Source organism: Etheostoma spectabile, chromosome 1, assembly GCF_008692095.1.
Source record: "Etheostoma spectabile isolate EspeVRDwgs_2016 chromosome 1, UIUC_Espe_1.0, whole genome shotgun sequence".
In the NCBI taxonomy this organism is placed as follows: domain Eukaryota; kingdom Metazoa; phylum Chordata; class Actinopteri; order Perciformes; family Percidae; genus Etheostoma; species Etheostoma spectabile.
The window spans coordinates 22554261-22574943 of record NC_045733.1 but is presented as its reverse complement, the minus strand read 5'-3'; the positions used below and the strand labels follow the sequence as shown (position 1 = coordinate 22574943).

General features: G+C 40.0%; 1 protein-coding gene across 1 annotated transcript in view; it reads right to left on the bottom strand.

Moving 5' to 3' along the window:
* LOC116692225 (neural-cadherin-like) overlaps positions 1-20683 on the bottom strand; it is a 347629-nt gene that overhangs the window by 141165 nt on the left and 185781 nt on the right. The window contains 7 exon segments of the mRNA XM_032520340.1: positions 2494-2587; positions 3856-4186; positions 5408-5851; positions 6775-6966; positions 7650-8318; positions 10265-10427; positions 11643-11763. Coding sequence (XP_032376231.1) covers positions 2494-2587; positions 3856-4186; positions 5408-5851; positions 6775-6966; positions 7650-8318; positions 10265-10427; positions 11643-11763 — 2014 coding nt within the window.

The window sequence follows — 20683 nt, the reverse complement described above, 5'->3', positions numbered from 1 at the left end:
GAGAGATATTTCACACAGGGGTGTTGCTGTTTTGCATTATTTAAATGTCTAAATCAATCACAGCAACAAAACATCTGATGTAGACGCAGTGCGCTGCAAGATAAGCTACGAGTGCAACATGGCTCAGGGCGTGAAAGCAGTGTGTAACACAGTGATCCATTTCAGTGCAGATCCTCCCAAGTAGTACAGCTCCATCATCTATCAGCAAGCAACAACGATTCCGGACCAGCAAATACATATGGCCAACATAACCTACGTATCTGAAGATGGTAATGATGGCTTCTTAAGCACAAGACTTCATGAGCGCACCCAATAAAAATAAAGCTGATTTTTTTTACTTTATCCTGTGTTTTTGTTTCAAAAAACCCATTTTGGGTGAAACTGTTGGAAATGAGCAAAAATCTTCCAATAAAAGAGTACACCTGATTTTGTTGGGTTGGCGAAATATATTTAAAACTCAAATAAAAATGACATGGCTTGAAAATTTTCACACCCAGCTAAATTTATTAAAAGAGGGGTCCCCCCCCCCCAAAAATCTTTTTGGAAATTTCTTAAAACCTTTTTTAAAAAAATTGGAAAACTTTTTTGGCTCTAATTTTTTTTTGAATGATATTATGTAAATAAATTAAGTTTCCTTAAAAAAAGGCGGGAAAAAGTAAACCCCCTATTTAAATTTCCCTAAGGCGGCAGATTTTTATTTTTTTTTTTTTTTTTTAGGATAAAACGGGGAATTTCCAAAAAAAATTTTTCCCAAGCCAAAAACCAGCATTAAGCTAACGAAAAAAAAAAATGCAAATTTTATGTAGGGTAAAGGGTTGGAGTGTGATTTTTTTTATTTTTTTTTTTTTATTTTTTTATTATTTAGGACAAGGCCCAATTTAGAACGCCAAAGAATGAAATGTGCAATTGTGCCCGGGCTAATTCCATCGCATCCTGAGTGGGGGGGGATTTAATTTCCCCCGGCCCAAAGGGGGGAAATTTATCAGTGCATAGTACCTGAATCCCGAAAAACAGGCTTTTTAAAAAAAAAAATGGCCGCTTTTGGGAATAACATAGGGGGGTGTAACAGTGTGCCAAAAGTTTACCAACTTAAGTTGATAAAAAGGGAATAAAAAAAAATGTTTTGGGAAATTTTTTTTAATACCAAAAAAAAAAAATGAGGGGAAAATCCAACCTTTAAGGGCCCCTTTTTTTGGAATGAATAACCTTTGTAATAAAAATGCTTTTTTAAAAAGGGGCATAAATCATACCCTATGTTAAATTCCCCTAAGGGAGGGAGATTTTTATTATAAAGGCCGTTTTCCCGGATTGGTATAGCATCCTGATAAAATTCCCTTGGGGCCTTTTAAAAAAAATAGCCCCCACTCCAATCCCCTTTTCCCCGCTTTGAGAAGGAGGGAACTTTTAAAATCTTCAAAGAAAAAAACCAGGTTTGGTTAATGAAAAAAAACCCGCCCTTTTCTAAACATGGGGAAGAGATTGAGGTGGGGCTATTTTACTAAAGGCCCAAGGGAACTTTTTGGGTGATAAAACCTGAAACCGGAATAAAGGCCTTTTAAAAAAAAATCTGCGCCTTAGGGGAATTTTAAATGGGGTTTTTTATTAAGACCCCTTTTTTAATAAAAAATTTTTTTTTTACAATGTTTTTCATTCAAAGAAAAAGGGGTCCTAAAGGTGGTTTTTTCCCTTTTTTTAATTTGGGGATTAAAATAAAAATTCCAAAAAATGATTTTTTTTTCCTTTTTTAGTCAATACTGTGTATGTAAATTTTTAGCCCCCGTTTATCCCCCTGTTTTAGGGATAACTTTTTTTTTAAAACAATATTTTTCAAAAAAAAATTGGATTTTCAATTTTTGGGAAATTTAAAGGGATTAAGATTTTTCCCAAAAAAGTTTTTTATTCCTCTTTTTAATTTAACCTAAAAAATTTAACCACGTATTGGGGTCAAAAGAACTTCGTCTGAATCGACCGTCCCCACAGTAGCTTTTTTTAAAAATGGGAGGAGAGAAAATTTTTTAGGGAAGGACTCAGCCCCAGGGGATTGGTAAGGTACACTCTGTTTACCTTATTAATCCGCCCTAAAAACCACCAGGGGGTTTCCGTAAACCCCATCATCGATGCTCGGGGATAATTTCATTTCTCCTTTTCCCGGTGAGGTTTTCTGTGTTTACATTGCATTTTATGCACTAAACATAACACCTACAGAATGAACTTCAGCCTGCATGGACATGTTTTAGCATTAGCACATGTTTTACAACATTGTTGAAACAGAGCAGCTACTCTTGGAGGCGAGAGCAACAAGTCAGCGGGACAGATTCTTAGTATTTTTAAATGCTTCTCATGGCATATCAATGTAATAAATTTAACTAATAACAAAGCATGTAATTCATTTGCTTGTTTTTTAGTCTATAGAGAGAGAGAGATACATATGACTTATATATAGATTTTTTTTTTTTTTTTATGGATGAATGGTTGATGCAGTCACATTTTTACCTTGGCACATGTCCTTCAAAGACGTACGTCTTGTTGTCCCAGTCATCAGGGTCCGGAGAGTAGACCTTTCCAAGCACAGTAGTTGGCATACGGCCTGATAACAGAACGCACACCAGTTGATCACTTTAACGTTTAAAATGACCATCAGCTCTGTGCATATACATTATTAGAGCAAATAAATGCATTTCACTGGCCTTCCATTTAGTCAGAATTAGATATGAGGGTTAGACTTAGACTTCTCTTTATGAATCCTTTTGGGATGACTCCCGCAAGGAAATTGAAATTTCAAGCAGCAGTTTTTAGCAAGAAGAATATAATAATAATAAAAAAACCTTGGCTATAAAAAAGACATTTACCATAAATTATCATATAGTGTCAATGTTGAGTTAAGTGTTAAAGTGTCCAAGCATAGTTTAAGCATAGGTAATGCTTTTCAGCATGTGTACAATATCTCCAAGTATTTAAGAGTGTGTTACCTATGTATTACCATTATAACCAAGAGCCTTGAAAATCATGCCGAAACATACAGCAAATGCACACGTATTATATCTTGTATGATTCCATGTGACAAATACAATTGAAGGATTGATATCCCATACACAGAGAAACGGGATCAATAATGAAGAAAATGTACTGAAAAAAATGAAAGGTTGATGCTTTCACTCCTCATTCTCTGAACCATGTGAGAATTATTCTAAAGGTACCCTTGGAAATGTAAAAGCATAGCCCTGACATGTTCAATGTTAGCTTGTCATTTGTCTTTGCCGGAAACAAAAGAAAAGTGAGAGGTTTCCAATGGAAACATTTTTCTAGTTCATGTAGCTGTAAGAATATGAACATAAGCTATGTATTGTGACAAACAGTATCAAGGCCTTTTATTATTTGGTGAGAAAGGAGGAAAATACTTGTTTATCTTGTAGTTAGCAAAATGTAATACTCCTAATATATGACACAAATTTGTCAGCAAAACGTGTTTTTTTTTAATCCTGACAAACTTAAGCAAATTTTTCGTGAGAGAAAATCTACTTTATACTGGACATACAATATGCTCAACAAGAATAGCTTTATACTGTCATTAATTGCATATCAAATTGAGCAATGGCTTGCCTGTGTGACCCTTAGAATGGCTCTATGGGAGTCAGTGAGTGGATAGAGGCACCAATAAAAAATGGTGTGTGCCTGTTTGTGTTCATTAAAGCACATTGATTAGGAATCAATTGACAGGAAACTATACTTTGACATCAAAGTTCAAAATGTGCTTGAAAAAGAAGATGAAGCCAAGTTAGATACAGTATATGAAGTTCATCTTGGTCTGTGTTTTTGAACACTACATCCTGAAGATGCATCTGAAGACCCTCTCACCTCTGTGACTGTTGATGAAAATCTTCTTCTCCCCCGCCATATGTGCGTGATCATTTTGGTCCCCGATGGTCACTGTCAGGGTGCTGGTCACCGTTTGGGCCGGATGGCCGCTGTCGCTCATAATAATCGGAATGAGGAACTCTTTCTGACGCTCGCGGTCAAACATCCTCAGAGCTGTTAGCGTCACCGTGCCGTTTAGGTTGTCCTGGAGGTAGAAATCATTGCTGTGGCGATAGTCGGAGGGGACACTGAAGTGAAAGGGCGGGCCGTTCTCTGGAGAGTCCCGGTCCACAGCTCGGAGAAGGGTCGACGTAAGGTTCACCCTTACTACCTAAACAGGAAAGGAGAGCATGAGGGGTGGTTGGTTGGTGAGGTTTTTAAATTTTATTATTCATACATAGCCCCAACAAACACTATTTCTCGTTTGCTTCGTTCTTAATTTTCTGCATTTTATCAATTCATATCATATTATTAAAATTTGTCTTAAGAACCCAAACCCTAGGACAGGAGAGCTGAATCAGAAGGACTCGTTCGTTCCCAAGTGTGTTTAACACGTAAGACCCAGCTGTGATCAGACAGTGCTGATCATGATGAAAGTGGTGTGTGTGTGTTGTGTGTGTGTGTGTGTGTGTGTGTGTGTGTGGGGTGTTTTAACTTGCAACAAAGAAATAAGGTAAAAACAACAAGAGCCACCCCGAGTTTAGTGACGTCAGAGCAGAGGCACAGCACAGCGTATACTTGTTATTATAGTTCAAAAGGACAAGCAAGATTCGGGGAAAAACATGAATCACGATTTTTTGGCTTAGAATTGATCTCTCTGCCACGATGACTTCTGACTTACTTGACAAGGATGAAGTCCAAGCACAGGGGAGAAGGCTACTAACATTACATTAGGTAAGACACAAAGTTTAGTTTTAACAACTTGTAAAGTTACATGACACTGGATATGACCACTTATGTTTTTTCCATAGTGGGTTTTAACATAAATTATAACCCTATGACAAAATCTTTCATTTTTAATTGTGTTCTAGAGACTGATTGCATTCCCTAAACATACATGGTATCTCAATTGTTTAAAATTGAGACAAAGACAATATTTGTTAATAGATTATGAAGTAAAATTTTATTTCAGGATTGTTTTTAAAACCCTAAATAAGTCCCGGGTCGATACGAGAGGGTCCCGAAAGTGAAGACAATAAAAGGGTTAAAATTGCATTTAGAGCACAAACCCATATGGAAAATTCAGATAACTATAATTTTACTCTCCGTTTAAACTGTTCTTTAGAAACCCCAATGAGTGATGTGGGAAGACGGTTCCATTCTTCTGACCCTCTGTATAATACACTAAACTGTGTTTGAGTCGTACGAGAGTAGGCCTACTACGAGTCGGATACTGGTGAAATTCATTATTAAAAGTAAAAATATTACAAAAGTGCTTGGGAAATAACTTTTTTATAGAACTATAAACACATAAAGCAATTTGAAGTTGTTTCACTTGGTAAACACTAAGAATGTTGAAGGCTAACTTGACATCAAACCCAGTGAAACCTACCTGAGGTCCGGCCACATTCTCAAAGACTACTGGGGCGTATGCCACCTCAAACTCTGGACCATTATCGTTCACATCCAAGAGCGGCAGCTGGACAGTGGCGCTGCCTGTTAGAGGTGGAACCCCATGATCGGTCGCTATTACAACCAAGTAATGCTGTGATATCCTCTCCCGGTCCAGGGGCTGGGCCACGGAGAGCACACCGGATTGGTCGATGGTGAACAGCCCGTCAGGATCCGAGTCTTCTGATAAGCTATAGGTGATGTCGCGGTTCTGGCCTGAATCAGAGTCACTGGCCACCAAACGCGCCACACTGGTTCCCACGCTGATGTCCTCCGGCAGTGGGGCAAGAGACAGAAGGTGTGGAATGAAGACAGGACCATGGTCGTTATAGTCCTCCACCTCCACCATACAGTGCAGAAGGCTGGAGAAGTCCAGGTCTTCAACCTAAAAAAGAAATGGTCTCACATGTCATACAAGTGCAGTACAGGCAATATTTTAAAGTAAAGAAGTAAAGTAAAGTAAAGTAATCCATCTTATCCGCAAACTTGTATCAAGCATAATATCTGCAATGTTTCCAAGGTCCTGCTACAGTAATTGTGAGGTAATTGTCATTAATTTTATTTTTTGTCCAAACTGATGAACAATGTTGGAATTTTCCACAAACTAGTTAAAAATGAGAAAATAAGAGTCAAATGCAACTTAGCTAAACAGAAGTTATCACCCTTATGTAATTTATGACTTTTTTTTATTGTTTTATAACTTTAGCTGTAAAGCAATATCATACCATCCATACATTTGTGTGCAGGAGTGTGCTGCTGCTGATGTTCACACCACCCTATAGAATTGCTGCTTGTTTTTCAATAGCTACCTCTCACTGCCACCAGTGTGAAAAGTTGCTTTGTGGCGCTTTAAACTTCTTGTCTGTAGCTGACATATGAAATATTTCTGACTGACTTGTACTTATCTCCACCTAGAAATTCTGTGTCTGAGCTTTCGACGGCGGCACTGCCAGGTTGATGTGCACCAAAGAAAATCTAAAATCTCCCAAAACCCTGTTTTGTTTCCTCCGCGTCAGTTTCGACCATTTTCAAAACTTCCCAGGACCACATTGTATGTGAATGTACCCAAACTTCAGATGCCTACTAAAAACCAACATTTTAAACATCAGGTACCGCAGCACCTTTCTTTATCACAGACTCACACTCTATTTCTCTATACCCCCCGTCCCACACACATCCTTCACTATAGGTTCCTTCCACAAAAGTGAAATTAAACTCCATAAATTAGAGAGTTTCAGAAGCTGAGTCAAAGCAACCTTCAATAGAGCAAGACTTTGTGGTTGAATGATGCCGTTGAAACCCATGTACCTTCAGTGTGAGGTTGAACCTCTGCTCGCTGTGCCGTTCATAGTCCAGGCGTTTCTTAAGCCTCAGGGTGCCGCGCTGCTCCTGCTTGTGACTGACCATGTAGAACTTCTGCTCTTGGTCGCCAGCCACAACACTAAAGGTCAGTTGGGCATTTTCTCCAGTGTCTTTGTCCTCTGCAGCCAGCTCCAGGACCTTAGAACAAGCATTAACATTGTGTGAATGAAGCATACACTGTCACAAATAAATGTTACAGTAACTAACTAGCAACAATTGACCAGCAAGTTACGGTGAATTCTTTTTACAGTGAAGGTACCGTACTTCCATTTACAGTATTTTATGTATTCATTGTAAAATACAAAACAATTAAACAACATAAAATACAATATGTGTACTGTAATCTGTGTGTCTTGTACTGGGCAATGACCATATCCTAATGCTAGACTCTCCTATGAGGAAAGAGCCAAATTGAAATATTTATTTTTACATACAGTAGTTTAACTTAATTTAGGAAAATCTTAAATGGGCACCCTCATCTCATTACTGATTTCATATGTCAGCTGTTGCTATTGCTTATTGTTAAAATCTTGCATACACTGTATCTAAGAAATCACATAAACTACATACACAATCAGAGGTACAGCAAGCTGCACTAAAGGGTATTGTACCCTAACTGAAATTTTCCACTGAGCAAGCTTTGCGAGGTTTGGCTTTTTGAATGTTTTTGAATGGAATTTTGTATTGTGTGTTGTCTTTTTTGGGAGATATTATATGCTGAAAGATATGATCATCCACCACCATATACAGTATTTATATCTGCTGTGTAATAATCTAGTAAAATGGTGCCTGATCTACAGGGAGGCCCCTTGTGAGCTTACCTCTGCATTGGGCTCGGCATTCTCAGAGATTCTAGCCAGGCAGGAGTGATCAGTGAATCTTGGAGCATGGTCATTCACGTCCTTGATTTGAATGGTAGCGGTTCCAGTTCCTGTCATCCCTCCCCCGTCTCTGGCCTCCACAACCAGGAGGTAGGACTCAACCTGCTCTCTGTCCAGGCCGCCCATGGCTACAGTGATGGTGCCAGTGGTGGGGTTGATTGTAAACATCTCGGAGAAGGTAGGCACTCCTCCCATCTCGACCTGAGTGGTGTCCAAGCTACCCAGAATCCTGTAGGTGAGCACGGCGTTCTGCCCCACTGCTGAGTCGTCCAGGTCGGTGGCTGTCATCTCCATCACAGACGTCCCTGCAGCCGAGTTCTCCGCCACATCTCCGTGGCAGCTAGGGGCGCAGGTGAAGACGGGCGCGTTGTCGTTAATGTCCCACACGTTGATGATGACGTCGGTAAAGCCAGTCAGACCCTCTCCGCCCTCGTCCGTGGCCAAAACGACAAAGCGCCACACGGCGCGCTCCTCGCGGTCCAGGGTCCGCTGGGCGTAGATCTTGCCTGTGACCTCATCAATTATGAATTCACTCTCTGCACCCTGGCCATGGAGTGAGTACCGCAGGGCCTCTTGGTCGGCATCCTTATCTGGGTCAGAAGCTGTTACCTACAACATCAGAGGCACAGCACGAGACAGAGGCTAATGAGAGTGCAATCACGTTTCTTACACTATTTAATTATTGAAATGCTGCTGACATGGAGTGATAACTTGACTGGAGGCACTTCACAACATGTGTGCAGTTATGTACTCTCCGGTAGGTAAACCTGGCAGAGATCCAAACTCCCAAACCCCAACCCCCACCTCTCTTCTTCTGCCTGCTCTTTCTCACTCATCCTGAACACATCAACAGCAATTATACCCTGGGCAGGCCAGAGATGTTCTAATTTAGCGCCATAATTGCAGTGTGATGTAGAGCCAAAATCAACTTGCGTTCTTTTAAAATGAGTGTGGTCTTAAGAGCAAGAAATGTGCTCTCTCGAGAGAGAAGAGAGCACCGGCCTTAGTATTAATAACATTAAAGGCCTTAAAAAACGTTAATAATGGTGAGAACATCTTCGAGATGAGTAAGCAGGGGGTGCCGCAGCTTCCGCCTCTGGTCTAGGCTGCTGCCATCAGAAAGGAGATGCTGGAGGCTGTGATGGATGGGAAACCTTAACACAGGAAACGAGCCAATGTTCGTGCTAGGCAAAAGGCTAACCACAATTCCATTCACTATAGATGGACGACAAAAGTCTCTCTCTCTTTCTTCTTTCGTAGAAGCCTTGAATCAGCTTCAACTAGCTGAGCCATTGGCTATGTTAAACAGAATTTATACCAAAGCCCTTTCTCTCTCTGAAATGACCTGTAATTAGCCAAAGCCTCTGCTCACTGGCTAGATTATATAAAGCCTGAAAACAGAGCCAAGCAGAGATGCAGAAGGATTTGTTTCTCTCAGACCACTTGAATTACTGAAAGATTATTATGAAATATTTGACCAACGACGCGAAAATGTATAGTGCTTAAACCAGCTTTAAGACAAAAGACAAATACATTATTGACAATAATACATCTAGCATTCTAAAATTTCCTTCAGGATGAATAAAGTATCTATCTGTCTATCTATCTATCTAGAAATAAAATTCAATTTTTGTGAGTTTTTTTTCTGTACCTACCCGCACTCTAAGTTGTTGTCCATTATCTCATCCGCTTTCATTCACTCTGTTTTCTGACTTGTACATGTCTGGAGACAGTAACTTATCAGAATCAAGCATTGGATTGTTCTAGAAAGAATTGCCTTATTAAACCCTTATTACCCTTTTCCTACCAGAATATGCATCTGCATGAACCCACCTTAAACCAGTCCTCCTTTCCTATGGAGCCTCCTTTTTATCTTTCTACCCTCCCGTCATCAAAGTGAATGGAGAGAAAATGTATATTTTCGTGTGTGTCATTTAACCTTTAGAACATTTTGAACTGAACCCTACTTTGTGTCACTTTATTCTCCGTGATCTCATAACTGCTTTCACATTCAACTCTGTAATAAGATAGGGACCACAAAACAATCACGAACGGATTGTTTCATAACAGTTGAGGTCTTTAGTTTGGTGTGCAACTGATCATTCATAAAGCCCAATCCCCCTTTGTTACTGTTGCTATGACTGGCACACTTTCCATTTTCACAACAGGAAGATTTGCCACTCAACAGTTTTAGTACTTTTTGGAAGAATGGGTCCTTGATTACAGGCAGACGTAGACAAAAAGAGCTTTTTATTTCTATCTGGCAACTGTTGACTATTACACGCATGCGTAATGTGCTGAAAGACTGTGTAGCTATGTAAAACTAGTTAATGCACATTTTCCCAGAATGGAAAGGAAAAAGGAAACATTCCATTCTTGCAAAATACAGGCTGCTTAGCTTGAATATGTTTGACAAACAAAACGGGTTGGATTAGTCTTTTAGTGAACGATCAATTGCTTGTCATAGCACAGATAATACCGTATGCTAAGTAAAGAGTTGACTGCAAAACCTGTCACAAGCTCTATCATGCAGCTGAATGGTGAGTGGACCGTACCTGTAACACAAACACCGGTGAGCCGTCCAGCTCCTCCGTCACGCTGCCGTAGTACTCGTTAACGGTGAACACCGGAGCCTCGTCATTCTTGTTAACCACGTTCACCGTCACTGTTGTGTAATCCTCCCACTTCCCATCTGAAGCCAGGACGTGAAGCTTGTACCTGAGTAAAGAGTTCACAAAATAAGATCCAAGTTGGCTTTGTAAAAAAAAAAAAAAACACTTACTTGAAACTATTGAGGTATAGTGTTAGACGTGGAGTTTAAAGCTATAGGATTTATTGAATTGCCTTTATTGTCATTGCATTTAAATACAATAAAATTGTAGAGACACTCTAGTAAGGTGCATGATCACTGTAACACACACACATACATATTACATATATATACAACTCATCTCACAACAAATTGATTTCACACACACACACACACACACACACACACACACACACACACACACACAGCGAATATATCTAAGCGCATTCTAACAGTAACATAAAAACACTACCTGCCCACTTTCACACTAAGTGGATAATAAATATTCTAATGTGGATAAAGGGCCGAGTAACAGTACAAACTGCATCATTAAACATGTTTGGCTTCATTTGAGACTGTTTTTGCTTAGGGAAGAAAAGCTATTCCTAAATCTACTAGTCCTTGTTTTTAGACATCTGTAACGTCTCCCTGAGGACAAGAGTTCAAACAGTGGGTGACCAGGGTGGGAACAGTCATGTGTAATTTTGGTGGCTTTCGAGAGCAATCTTGAGTTGGCGATTTCCTCTAGTGAGGAAAGAGGACAGCCAAAGAGCTTCTATGCTGTGTTCATCACTCTCTGTATTTGTTTTTTTGTCTGCTACAGAGCATGTGTACCCACACACATACCCACAGTATACCCACACACACCTGGACTCACATAAATACCTGGGCACTTGAACACTTGACACAACACTGACACTTTATGATAATTTATGGTAAATGTCTTTTTTTATAGCCAAAGGTTTTTATTTTATTTTTTATTGTTATTATTATTACTGTTATCTTTATACTGTCTTCATCTTTTTCTCTCTATAGTGTATTCTTCTTGCTAAAAACGGATGCTGGAAATTTCAATTTCCTTGCGGGAGTCATCCCAATAAAGACAAGTCTAAGTCTGTCTAGCGTACCACTTAGTCACACAGTACACCAGGATGCCTCTCTATGGAGGAAAGGGAGAAGAGCACAAACAGCTTCTCAGACAGACTGCTTTTTTTTTTAAGAAGTCTGAGCCAGACAAAGAAATTAACAAGTAACACGACATGGGGAATACCACCATATTTTAGAGGTGACAAACCTTGGTCAAAAAGTAAACTCAAAAACTGTCTCAACAGATTGGTCCCTACCTTTTGTTCTGTTCATAGTCCAGGGGCTGGGCAATAAAGATAGTGCCCACCTCTGGTTCCACATCAAACACCCCTCCGGTGTTCCCTGATGTAATCTGGTAGCGCAGCTTAGCGTTTCCACCTGCAGAATGGGAGAAGAAGGAGTTTGAATGATGTATTTCAGTGGGTATGAATGAACCTTAGTTAAGCAGAGTATGGATAGTAAGTCTTGTTGGAGCTGTGGAGCCAGGCGCTTAAGTCTTTTATTTGTACCTTGACAGAGCTGTAGTGGATTGGAAGTCCTCTATTAGTCCATTGCTATCTGTTTCTGCCAATCCACCAATCTGTCCACCTTAAATAAGATAGATGGCATCGGCAGGCTTTATCTGGAATCAGATATTGAGTGTTTGGTGTGATCTGATTGTTATGAGTCGTCAAACGACAACAATCATTACTATATGTGTTGCATTTGAATTGCATTTTCTAAAAAAAAAAAAAAATCTATGAAGAAGTCACATTTTAGAGCTGTGCACAGAAACACTAACGCCTGTCCAACAATTTGAATTGCAGTGGATGTTAATACCCTGGGATCTGCAGGAGCAATAAACTCAGTGAAGTGTTTAGTGTTTGGCAGTGGTCGAGGAAGTACTGAATCTAAGTACATAAGTAAAAGTACAAATAACCAAGTTATATTTACTTTAGTAAAAGTAGAAGTACCATAATGACAACCCTACTTAAGTAAAAGTACTTGCATTCAAAGTACCCCCCCCCCCCCACAAACACACTCCACCCAATCATATCACTTGTTCATGTAACAACTTTCTATTGGCTACATTAGCCCTCATACATGGACTATGATCATAACATCTACATCTTACAACTTATTCCCTATTACATAATTTTTGCGTAATTGACTTTTCAGCATGAGCCTGTCTCTCTCAGCCAACCCCCCCCCCCCCCCCCCCCCCCCAAAATCATATCACTTGTCTGCTGTACAGCTTACTTATCAATCAATCAATCAATCAATCTTTATTTCTAGAGCACATTTAAAAACAACTTGGTGACCAAGTGCTGACATAGAACTGAATAATAAATAGACAGAATACAACACCAGACAATACAACATACAGTTTCATGCTGTATTAAAAGCCAGGGAATAAAAATGTGTTTTAATATGATTAAAAAACCGGAAGGCTGGGGGCCAGTTTGACATGTAGAGGCAGCTCATTCCAAAGTCTCGGGGCTGCGGCTGAGAAAGCCCGATCCCTCTACTCTTCAGCGTGTTTAGGGGCAAAAAAGAAGAGATGGTTTGCAGACCTTAAAGATCTTGAAGGAGCATGTGGCTTCAACAGATCAGTTATGTAGACTGGAGCTAGTCCATGGAGGGCTTTAAAAAAAAACAATAAAATCTTAAAATCAATCCTAAAAGTAACTGGGAGCCAGTGGAGAGAGGCAAGGACAGGGGTGATGTGATCTCGCTTACGAGTTCCAGTAAGGAGACGAGCGCAGCGTTTTGAACCAGCTGTAGTCGAGAGAGGGAGGCCTGGCTAACTCCTACATACAGAGCATTACAATAGTCAAGGCGTGTTGTAATAAAAGCATGTATAACCTCTCAAGTCTGTGAAGGATAAAAAAGGCTTAAGCTTGGTAAGAAGCCTCAGTTGAAAGAAACTTGCTTTCACAACGAATTGATCTGCTCTCCATTTTAAATCATAATCCATTTTTACACCCGGTTTGTTACAACAGACTTACATAGGGTTGAAAAATGCCCAGGTCTATTTGTGACACACAGAGGCGCCACTGGGTCTAAAAACCATAACCTCAGTTTTACTCTCGTTAAAGTTTAAAAAATGTAAAGCCATCCAGGCTTTAATATCATTAAAACAGTCAACAATCTTGCTAAAGAACTACCACCCATTCTTTTGATGGGCAGGTGATTTGCGAATCATCTGCATAAAGATGGAAGCTGATGTTGTGTCTTTTAAGATACATCCAAGGGGAAGCAGATAGAGTGAAAAAAAGAATTGGCCCGAGAATCGAACCCTGTGGAACTCCACATGTGGGGGACACAGAAGGTGAAATAGAGCCACCAAAACTGACTCTAAAATCTCTTTTCCCCGACAGTATGACCTAAACCACTCCAAAGCAGTGCCCTAATCCCCACGCCATGCGTCAAGGCGAGAAATAAGGATGCTGTGGTCAACTGTGTCAAATGCTGCTGTAAGATCTAAAAGAATAAGAATTACAAAATCTCCAGAATCAGTTGAGATTAAAAGATCGTTAAAAACTTAAAAGTGCAGATCAGTGCTATGAATGTCTTAAAACCAGATTGGAACACCTCAAGAACACCATGTGTATCTAAAAACGATTGCAACTGTAAAAGAACTGCTTTCCCCAAAATCTCGAGAGGAAAAGGGAGTTTAGAGATAGGGCGATAGTTTGAGAGTGCAGATGTGTCCAAATTTGGTTTTTGAGGAGTGGCTGCACCACTGCTTGTTTAAAAAAGGCTGGTACAGAACCTGAAGTAAGGTACTGTTTATAATTTCTTGGATGCTAGGTCCAATAGTGTCCCACACCTCTTTAAAAAGGCGAGGTGGGACAATATCAAGGGACACACTGAGGGGTTCAAATGTGTAACTATATTTTAAGAGTAGAGATGGACACAGATTCAAATGGCTGAAACAGCTGGACACTCTATGGAGATGGAGGGGTCAAAAGCAGGAAGTGAGATGCTGCTCTAATTGAGGCAAACCTTATCCACAAAAAGTGGAGACATGTTTCACAGGCCTCAGAGGATTCCACATGGAAGACGGATTGGGGCGTATTTAGAACCGAGTTAATTTTTTTAAAAAGAACATGAGGTTTGTGGCAATTATTTGAAATAAAATCAGAGAGATACTTGTTCTTTTCAGCTTTAACAGTTCTCTGATAAGTGCGCAAATTTTCTCTAAAATGTCATAAAAACCTGCAGATGATCTTTTTTCCATTTGCGCTCGCTTTCCTACACTGTTGTTAGCAGCCCGAGTTGAGTCATTAATCCAAGGTTCAGATTTAGATTTTAAACACATGGATTTAAATGGGGCAATGGTGTCCAGAATGTTGCAGCAGGTAGACAAAAAGAGAGTTTAACTCTGCTGTGTTTGACAGGCAGAGGATCCATAGCTCCCTAGCAATATTAAAAGCACCAGAAAATGCGCAGCAGTTGTGGGTTTGAATATCCTGCACACTAGGGGTGGAACGTACTGCTTAAAGGGTTGATGGGGAAGAGAAACGTCAAATAAAAACAGGCGCGTGATCAGAGAAGACAGCTTCGTGTACGTCTAGATTACAATAGGTACACATGTGACAGAACAAGGTCTAATGTGGACCATGGACCTGTGTCGGACCAGAAGACAAACTGTGTAAGGTTCAAAAGCATCGATAAGACTTAAAAAGTCTTTTGCTAGGGGAGTTGTAGGACAAAAATACATGAATATTCATATCCCTACAATTAAAATCCGGTCATATTTCGGCATGATTCAGACAGGAAATCAGAGAAGTCACTGATAAAATCCTTTATATTTAGGAGGCCGATATAGACTGCACATAATACCAGCTGAGATGACCTAATTCAAACATGGTTTGTTCAAACTTGAGAAGGAGACCAGTGACAGCTGTCTGCAGTTGTACTTTTCTTTGAAGATAGTAGCAAGTCCACCTCCTGACCCGTAGTCCTCGGAGAGTTAAAATAAGCGCATTCAGTCGGTAAAAGTTCTATCTAAGTTATTGGCTATATTATTATATTATAATTTATTCCCTGTTACATAATCTCAAAATTGTATCATGATCTATTGCACTGTTCAATCCCTGCACTGTTCACTTTTTTACTTTTGCACTGCATCATCATTACACAGTCTACCATAGTATCTCACCTTATCATAGTCACTGGATTTCTGTGAGTGATTTTTAATTTTAATTTTTATTATTATTCTTAAGTATGTGTGATACATGTGTGTTTATATATGTGATACATATGTGTATATGCGTTGTGTTATGGTTGTCTTGCTACTGGATGCCTAATTTCCTTTGGGATGAATAAAGTATCTATCTATCTATCTATCTATCTATCTATCTATCTAACTATCTATCTAACGATTTATTCTCTTAATATCTATATTTTGATAATAAAAAAACTGTATGGGATGTGGCATTTTAATTAAGTTAGTTTTAGGTTCATGTAATTGTGCTTACCATCTGTGGCCTTGTTTACATTCTGACTTAGAATTCTGGTTATCTCTCAGGGTGATCTGCATGGAGCTCCACTTTGCATTATTCCCCAGGTGACAGTGAATGCTGCACACATTTATCTACAGTCCCTGACAAAGTCTTGTCGCTTGTGTACAAATTTACCAGAAGTGCTGCTGAAATATATTTTAATCAAGATTATTACAAGAATTGGCTAATTTAATCCAAACAGCTTTGTAATATGTTTCAGTGCAAAAAGAAACTGTCAAAAAGTATTCTAATATTCACAGCTTGGTAAAGCCCATTGAGTCAATGTTTGCAAAGACATAAGTGTTGTCGCTTGTCATATGAGCTTCACTGGGACTAATAATGGATCATTAGGTCTCAGGTGTGTATAAAAACAAACCCCAGTACACTAGACCTTCACATCACTGCAACTAGACCTCTGCAAACATGCCTAAGATTCACCCTGAGACTAAAGTTTTGATTATCATGAGGCTGAAGACCAGATCCATGCTGATGTGGCAGACACCTCAATGTGTCTCGCGTCGAGGACAGAGGATAAAAAAACATTTGAAGACACTGGAGATGTTTTTGACAAGCACCAGGTCAGGCAGACCCCGCAAGATAACTGCTCGAGAGGACCGTTTATTGGCTCGAAATCCAAGGCCAGCCCATTTTCCACTGCAGCAGAGCTTCACGAGACCTGGTCCCCTGAAGTCCCTGTGTCAACCAGAACGGTTTTCGGATTCGTCCGAAGGCTCCGGTGAATAGGCCAGAAGCACCACAAAACATAAGACAATTGAAAAACCGGTGGCATTGCCAAGGCCCACGCGGAAAAGGTGGAGCGGAGAAGGGAAGAAAGTGGTTTTTTTTCAGAAGAATTTCGTAAATTTACACCACGTCGCGAAAAATTGAGGAGACCTAGGAGCCGCTGGACAAATTCCCCCAAAAAAACAGGGGAAGTTTGGGGGGAAAAAAAAATGGTGTGGGGACTCAGTGGGGGGGTGTGGGAGAGTTTGCAGGGGGAAGGCAACTCAATAGCTCAAATCCCAAGAAACTTAGCTACTCTTATATCCCAAACCATAAAAGGGGCCCAAAATTTCTCCGCGGAGGTGCTCCATGCATATTTCCATTCATTCAAATTCCTCAAGGCGAAGAAGATCAAGATTCCGGTTTGGGCGGCCCAGTTCCAGCATGAAATCAGAGCAAGGGGGGGTAGGATGAAAAGGGGGGAAGATGGAGAAAAAACCAAAGAAAGGAACCTGGAGGCTGCAAGAGCTTCCTGCACCCTGTGACTTATCAAACTTTGTATGACCCTTGCCAAACGAGGAGCGTCCGTAAGTCATGGGTATACAAGATAAAAATTTAAATTTACGAAACTATTAATTTCTACAATTTTTTTTGTAGAAATTTTGGTTCAATTTCTTTTAAAGGCACAAAAATTTTTGTTTCCCAAAAAATTTCCCTTTTGTCTTTTTAAATAATAAATTTTTTTTTGTGAAACAAATTATTTCGTCAGGAACATCTTTTGGGAGAGTTTTAGTTTTCTTGAGATTTTAAACAAGATAATAAAAGTCAGGTAATAAAAGGTGTTTTCAAAAAAAAATCGACAAAAATTTTGTAGGGACGAGTGAGAAAACACAGATGGCAACAAGAGTTTAGGAAAAGGGAGGACCAGGGTGTTTTAAGAAAAATATACGGGTTTTTATTTTAAACCCTATGGAACGGTGTTCAATATGACAGCAGAGTATCAGGAGCCAGGGTAGGGGGCGGAGCCGCCATGCCGTGCTAAAGGGTTTTCCCCTGCCGAGCAAACCCCGGGAAAGGTTTTGGGGGGGGGAAAACTGATCAAAAAGGTAAGAAACGGGGGGTTTTTAAGAAAAGTAGAGATACGTGAAAAAAAAGTAATAAAAAGTAAAAAGTATTGTGGTTGTTAATTCCCCATGGGTTTGTTTACAGGAAAAAAAAAGAAGCCCAAAAAGCAAGTTCAATGAATTTTTAGAATTCGTAGTTTTGTAAATAATTGAAACCAGAATTAAACCAAAACCTAGTTTCTATTAAAGGTAAAATTTTCTGGGTTGGTTTTTGAAAGACAGTGTTTTTTTTGGTTTGCCCCCCGACTCAACGGAAAGAAAGAGGAAGAGGGGCAGAGAGGGCGAGGGAGAGAGGGGCGGGGGGGGAGCGAGCAAAAAGAGTGAAGAAAAAAAGGGAAGTGTAAAAAGCAAAATTTGAGGAATCAAAGCTCTTTTATTTGTTCCAGGTTAGTTAAAAATAAAATTTAGATGCTGAGAGTCAAAGTGGCAGCGAAGGAAAAGCATACACCCTGACATTTATAGGGGGGGGGAAAAACCACGGGGGCCCAAGGGCTCTTTTTCTGCCCGAAACGTCCACACCAAACGAAAAAAAAAAGAAAAGAGAAAACCCAGGAAGAGGAAAGGGGCCCTTGTAGAACGAACCCCACTTTTGGGGTTCCCGTCGAAAAGGATTGTTTTTGTAGTGTATAATTTTTTTTTTTTTTAGAAAGTTTGATGTTTCCCTTTAATTTAAAGTAGATTCAAAAAAGACACTTTCCAAACACAAAAATTTTTAGCGTAATTTAACAGTCAAGGGTTTTTTGGAAACATGAAACAATGACTTTGAAGGTAATAAATTTCCCTTTGGTGTCAGACAATTGAACTTTTGCAACAAAAATTTGAAAAAAAAATAAAGGAGTATGTCCATTTTTTATAGTTTCCCCTTTGAAAAAAAATAATGCAATGATAAAAGAAAATCTGCAAAAAAAGTATTGACTTTTGAAAAAGCGGGGTAAAATAAATCATTAAAAAAACCCTGAGCCCCAACCCGTTTACTGCATTGCAAAAATTTTTAAAAACAGTTGGTTCAAGGCGCATAATCAATAGTATATTCGATGAATTTTTGACAAACCCCTAAACTGCTGCTGGGGCCCGCAGGGTTTGAAAATGATTCCTTAGATCAAGCAATTCTGCCCTTTTTTTACAAAAAAATGGAATAAAGGCATTAAATTTTGTTTTTGGGGGAAGATTTTATTCAAAGCCCGGAACCCCGTAGCAACCCCCTGGTATTTTTCCCTTTCATTTTGAATTTAAAATAGAAAGGGGAAGCTGTGGGGCCCACTCATCACCCGGGCCCAATTTTTTGGTACACCCGTCCCCCTGCCGTTTAAATTAATTTAAGCAGCCAATCACATGGCGGCAACTCAGTGCATTAGGCATGTAGACATGGTCAAGAGAATCTCCTGCAGTTCAACGAGCATCAGTATGGGGAAGAAAGGTGATTTGAGTGACTTTGAACGTGGCATGATTGTTGGTGCCAGAAGGCTGGTCTGAGTATTTCAGAAAATGCTAATACTGGGATTTTCAGCACAACCATCTCTAGGGTTTACAGAGAATGGTCCGAAAAAGAAAAACATCCAGTGAGCGGCAGTTCTGTGGGCGGAAAATGCCTTGTTGATGCCAGAGGTCAGAGGAGAATGGCCAGACTGGTTCGAGCTGATAGAAGGGCAACAGGACTCAAATAACCACCCGTTACAACCAAGGTGGGCAAGAAGAGCATTCTGAACGCACAGTACGTCCAACTTTGAGGCAGATGGGCTACAGCAGCAGAAGACCACATCGGGTGCCACTCCTTTCAGCTAAGAACAGGAAACTGAGACTACAATTTGCACAAGCTCATCGAATTGGACAATAGAAGATTGGAAAAACGTTGCCTGGTCTGATGAGTCTCGATTTCTGCTGCGACAGTCGGATGGTAGGGTCAGAATTTGGCGTCTACAACATGAAAGCATGGATCCATCCTGCTTGTATCAACGGTTCAGGCTGGTGGTGGTGGTGTCTGGTGTGAGGAATATTTTCTTGGCACTCTTTGGGCCCCTTGGTACCAATTGAGCATCGTGTGCAATGCCACAGCCTACCTGAGTATTGTTGCTGACCATGTCCATCCTTTATGACCATATGTACCCAACTTCTGATGGCTACTTTCAGCAGGATAATGCGCCATGTCACAAAGCTGGAATCATCACAGACTGGTTTCTTGAACATGACAATGAGTTCGCTGTACTCAAATGGCCTCCACAGTCACCAGATCTCAATCCAATAGAGCATCTTTGGGATGTGGTGAACGGGAGATTCGCATCATGGATGTGCAGCCGACAAATCTGCGGCAACTGTGTGATGCCATCATGTCATATGGACCAAACTCCTGAGGATGCTTCCAGCACCTTGTGTGAATCTATGCACGAGAATTGAGGCAGTTCTGAAGGCAAAAGGGGGTCCAACCTGTTACTAGCATGGGGTACCTAATAAAGTGGCCGGTGAGTGTATATTGGCGCACAAATGACTTTCTATGTTCCAGTTACTTTCACACTGCGCTGCATTGCGCGCCATTGTGAAACCTGTTTATTTGGTTTTATAAACTTTATTCTATGACAATATAGGACTCTGCAGGATATGTGCTTAGAAAAAGTCAAGGCAGGAGGGAAACATAGCAATAACAATGATTGATTAATTAAAATATTCTAATTGCAATTCGCAATATGGCGGTTCCATTGCTGACCTAATGAAGAAGCAGAAAAACAAAGGCATTCACAGAGGGTGCATGCAAGGTCCTGGGGGCTGAAGCATGTAAACCTTGCAACATTTTGTCTGTGTCCACAAGCTTAGTTTTCATCTTGATTACCATACTTGTCTGGGAAACAACCCTGAGCTCTATTTAGTTAAAAGTGATGTTTCTTTCTTTCACTTTTTTATTTACAAACTTAGGCTATATATCTGTACATAGTAGTCCATTTTAATGTTTGCTTTGTTCAGCTTAGTTGT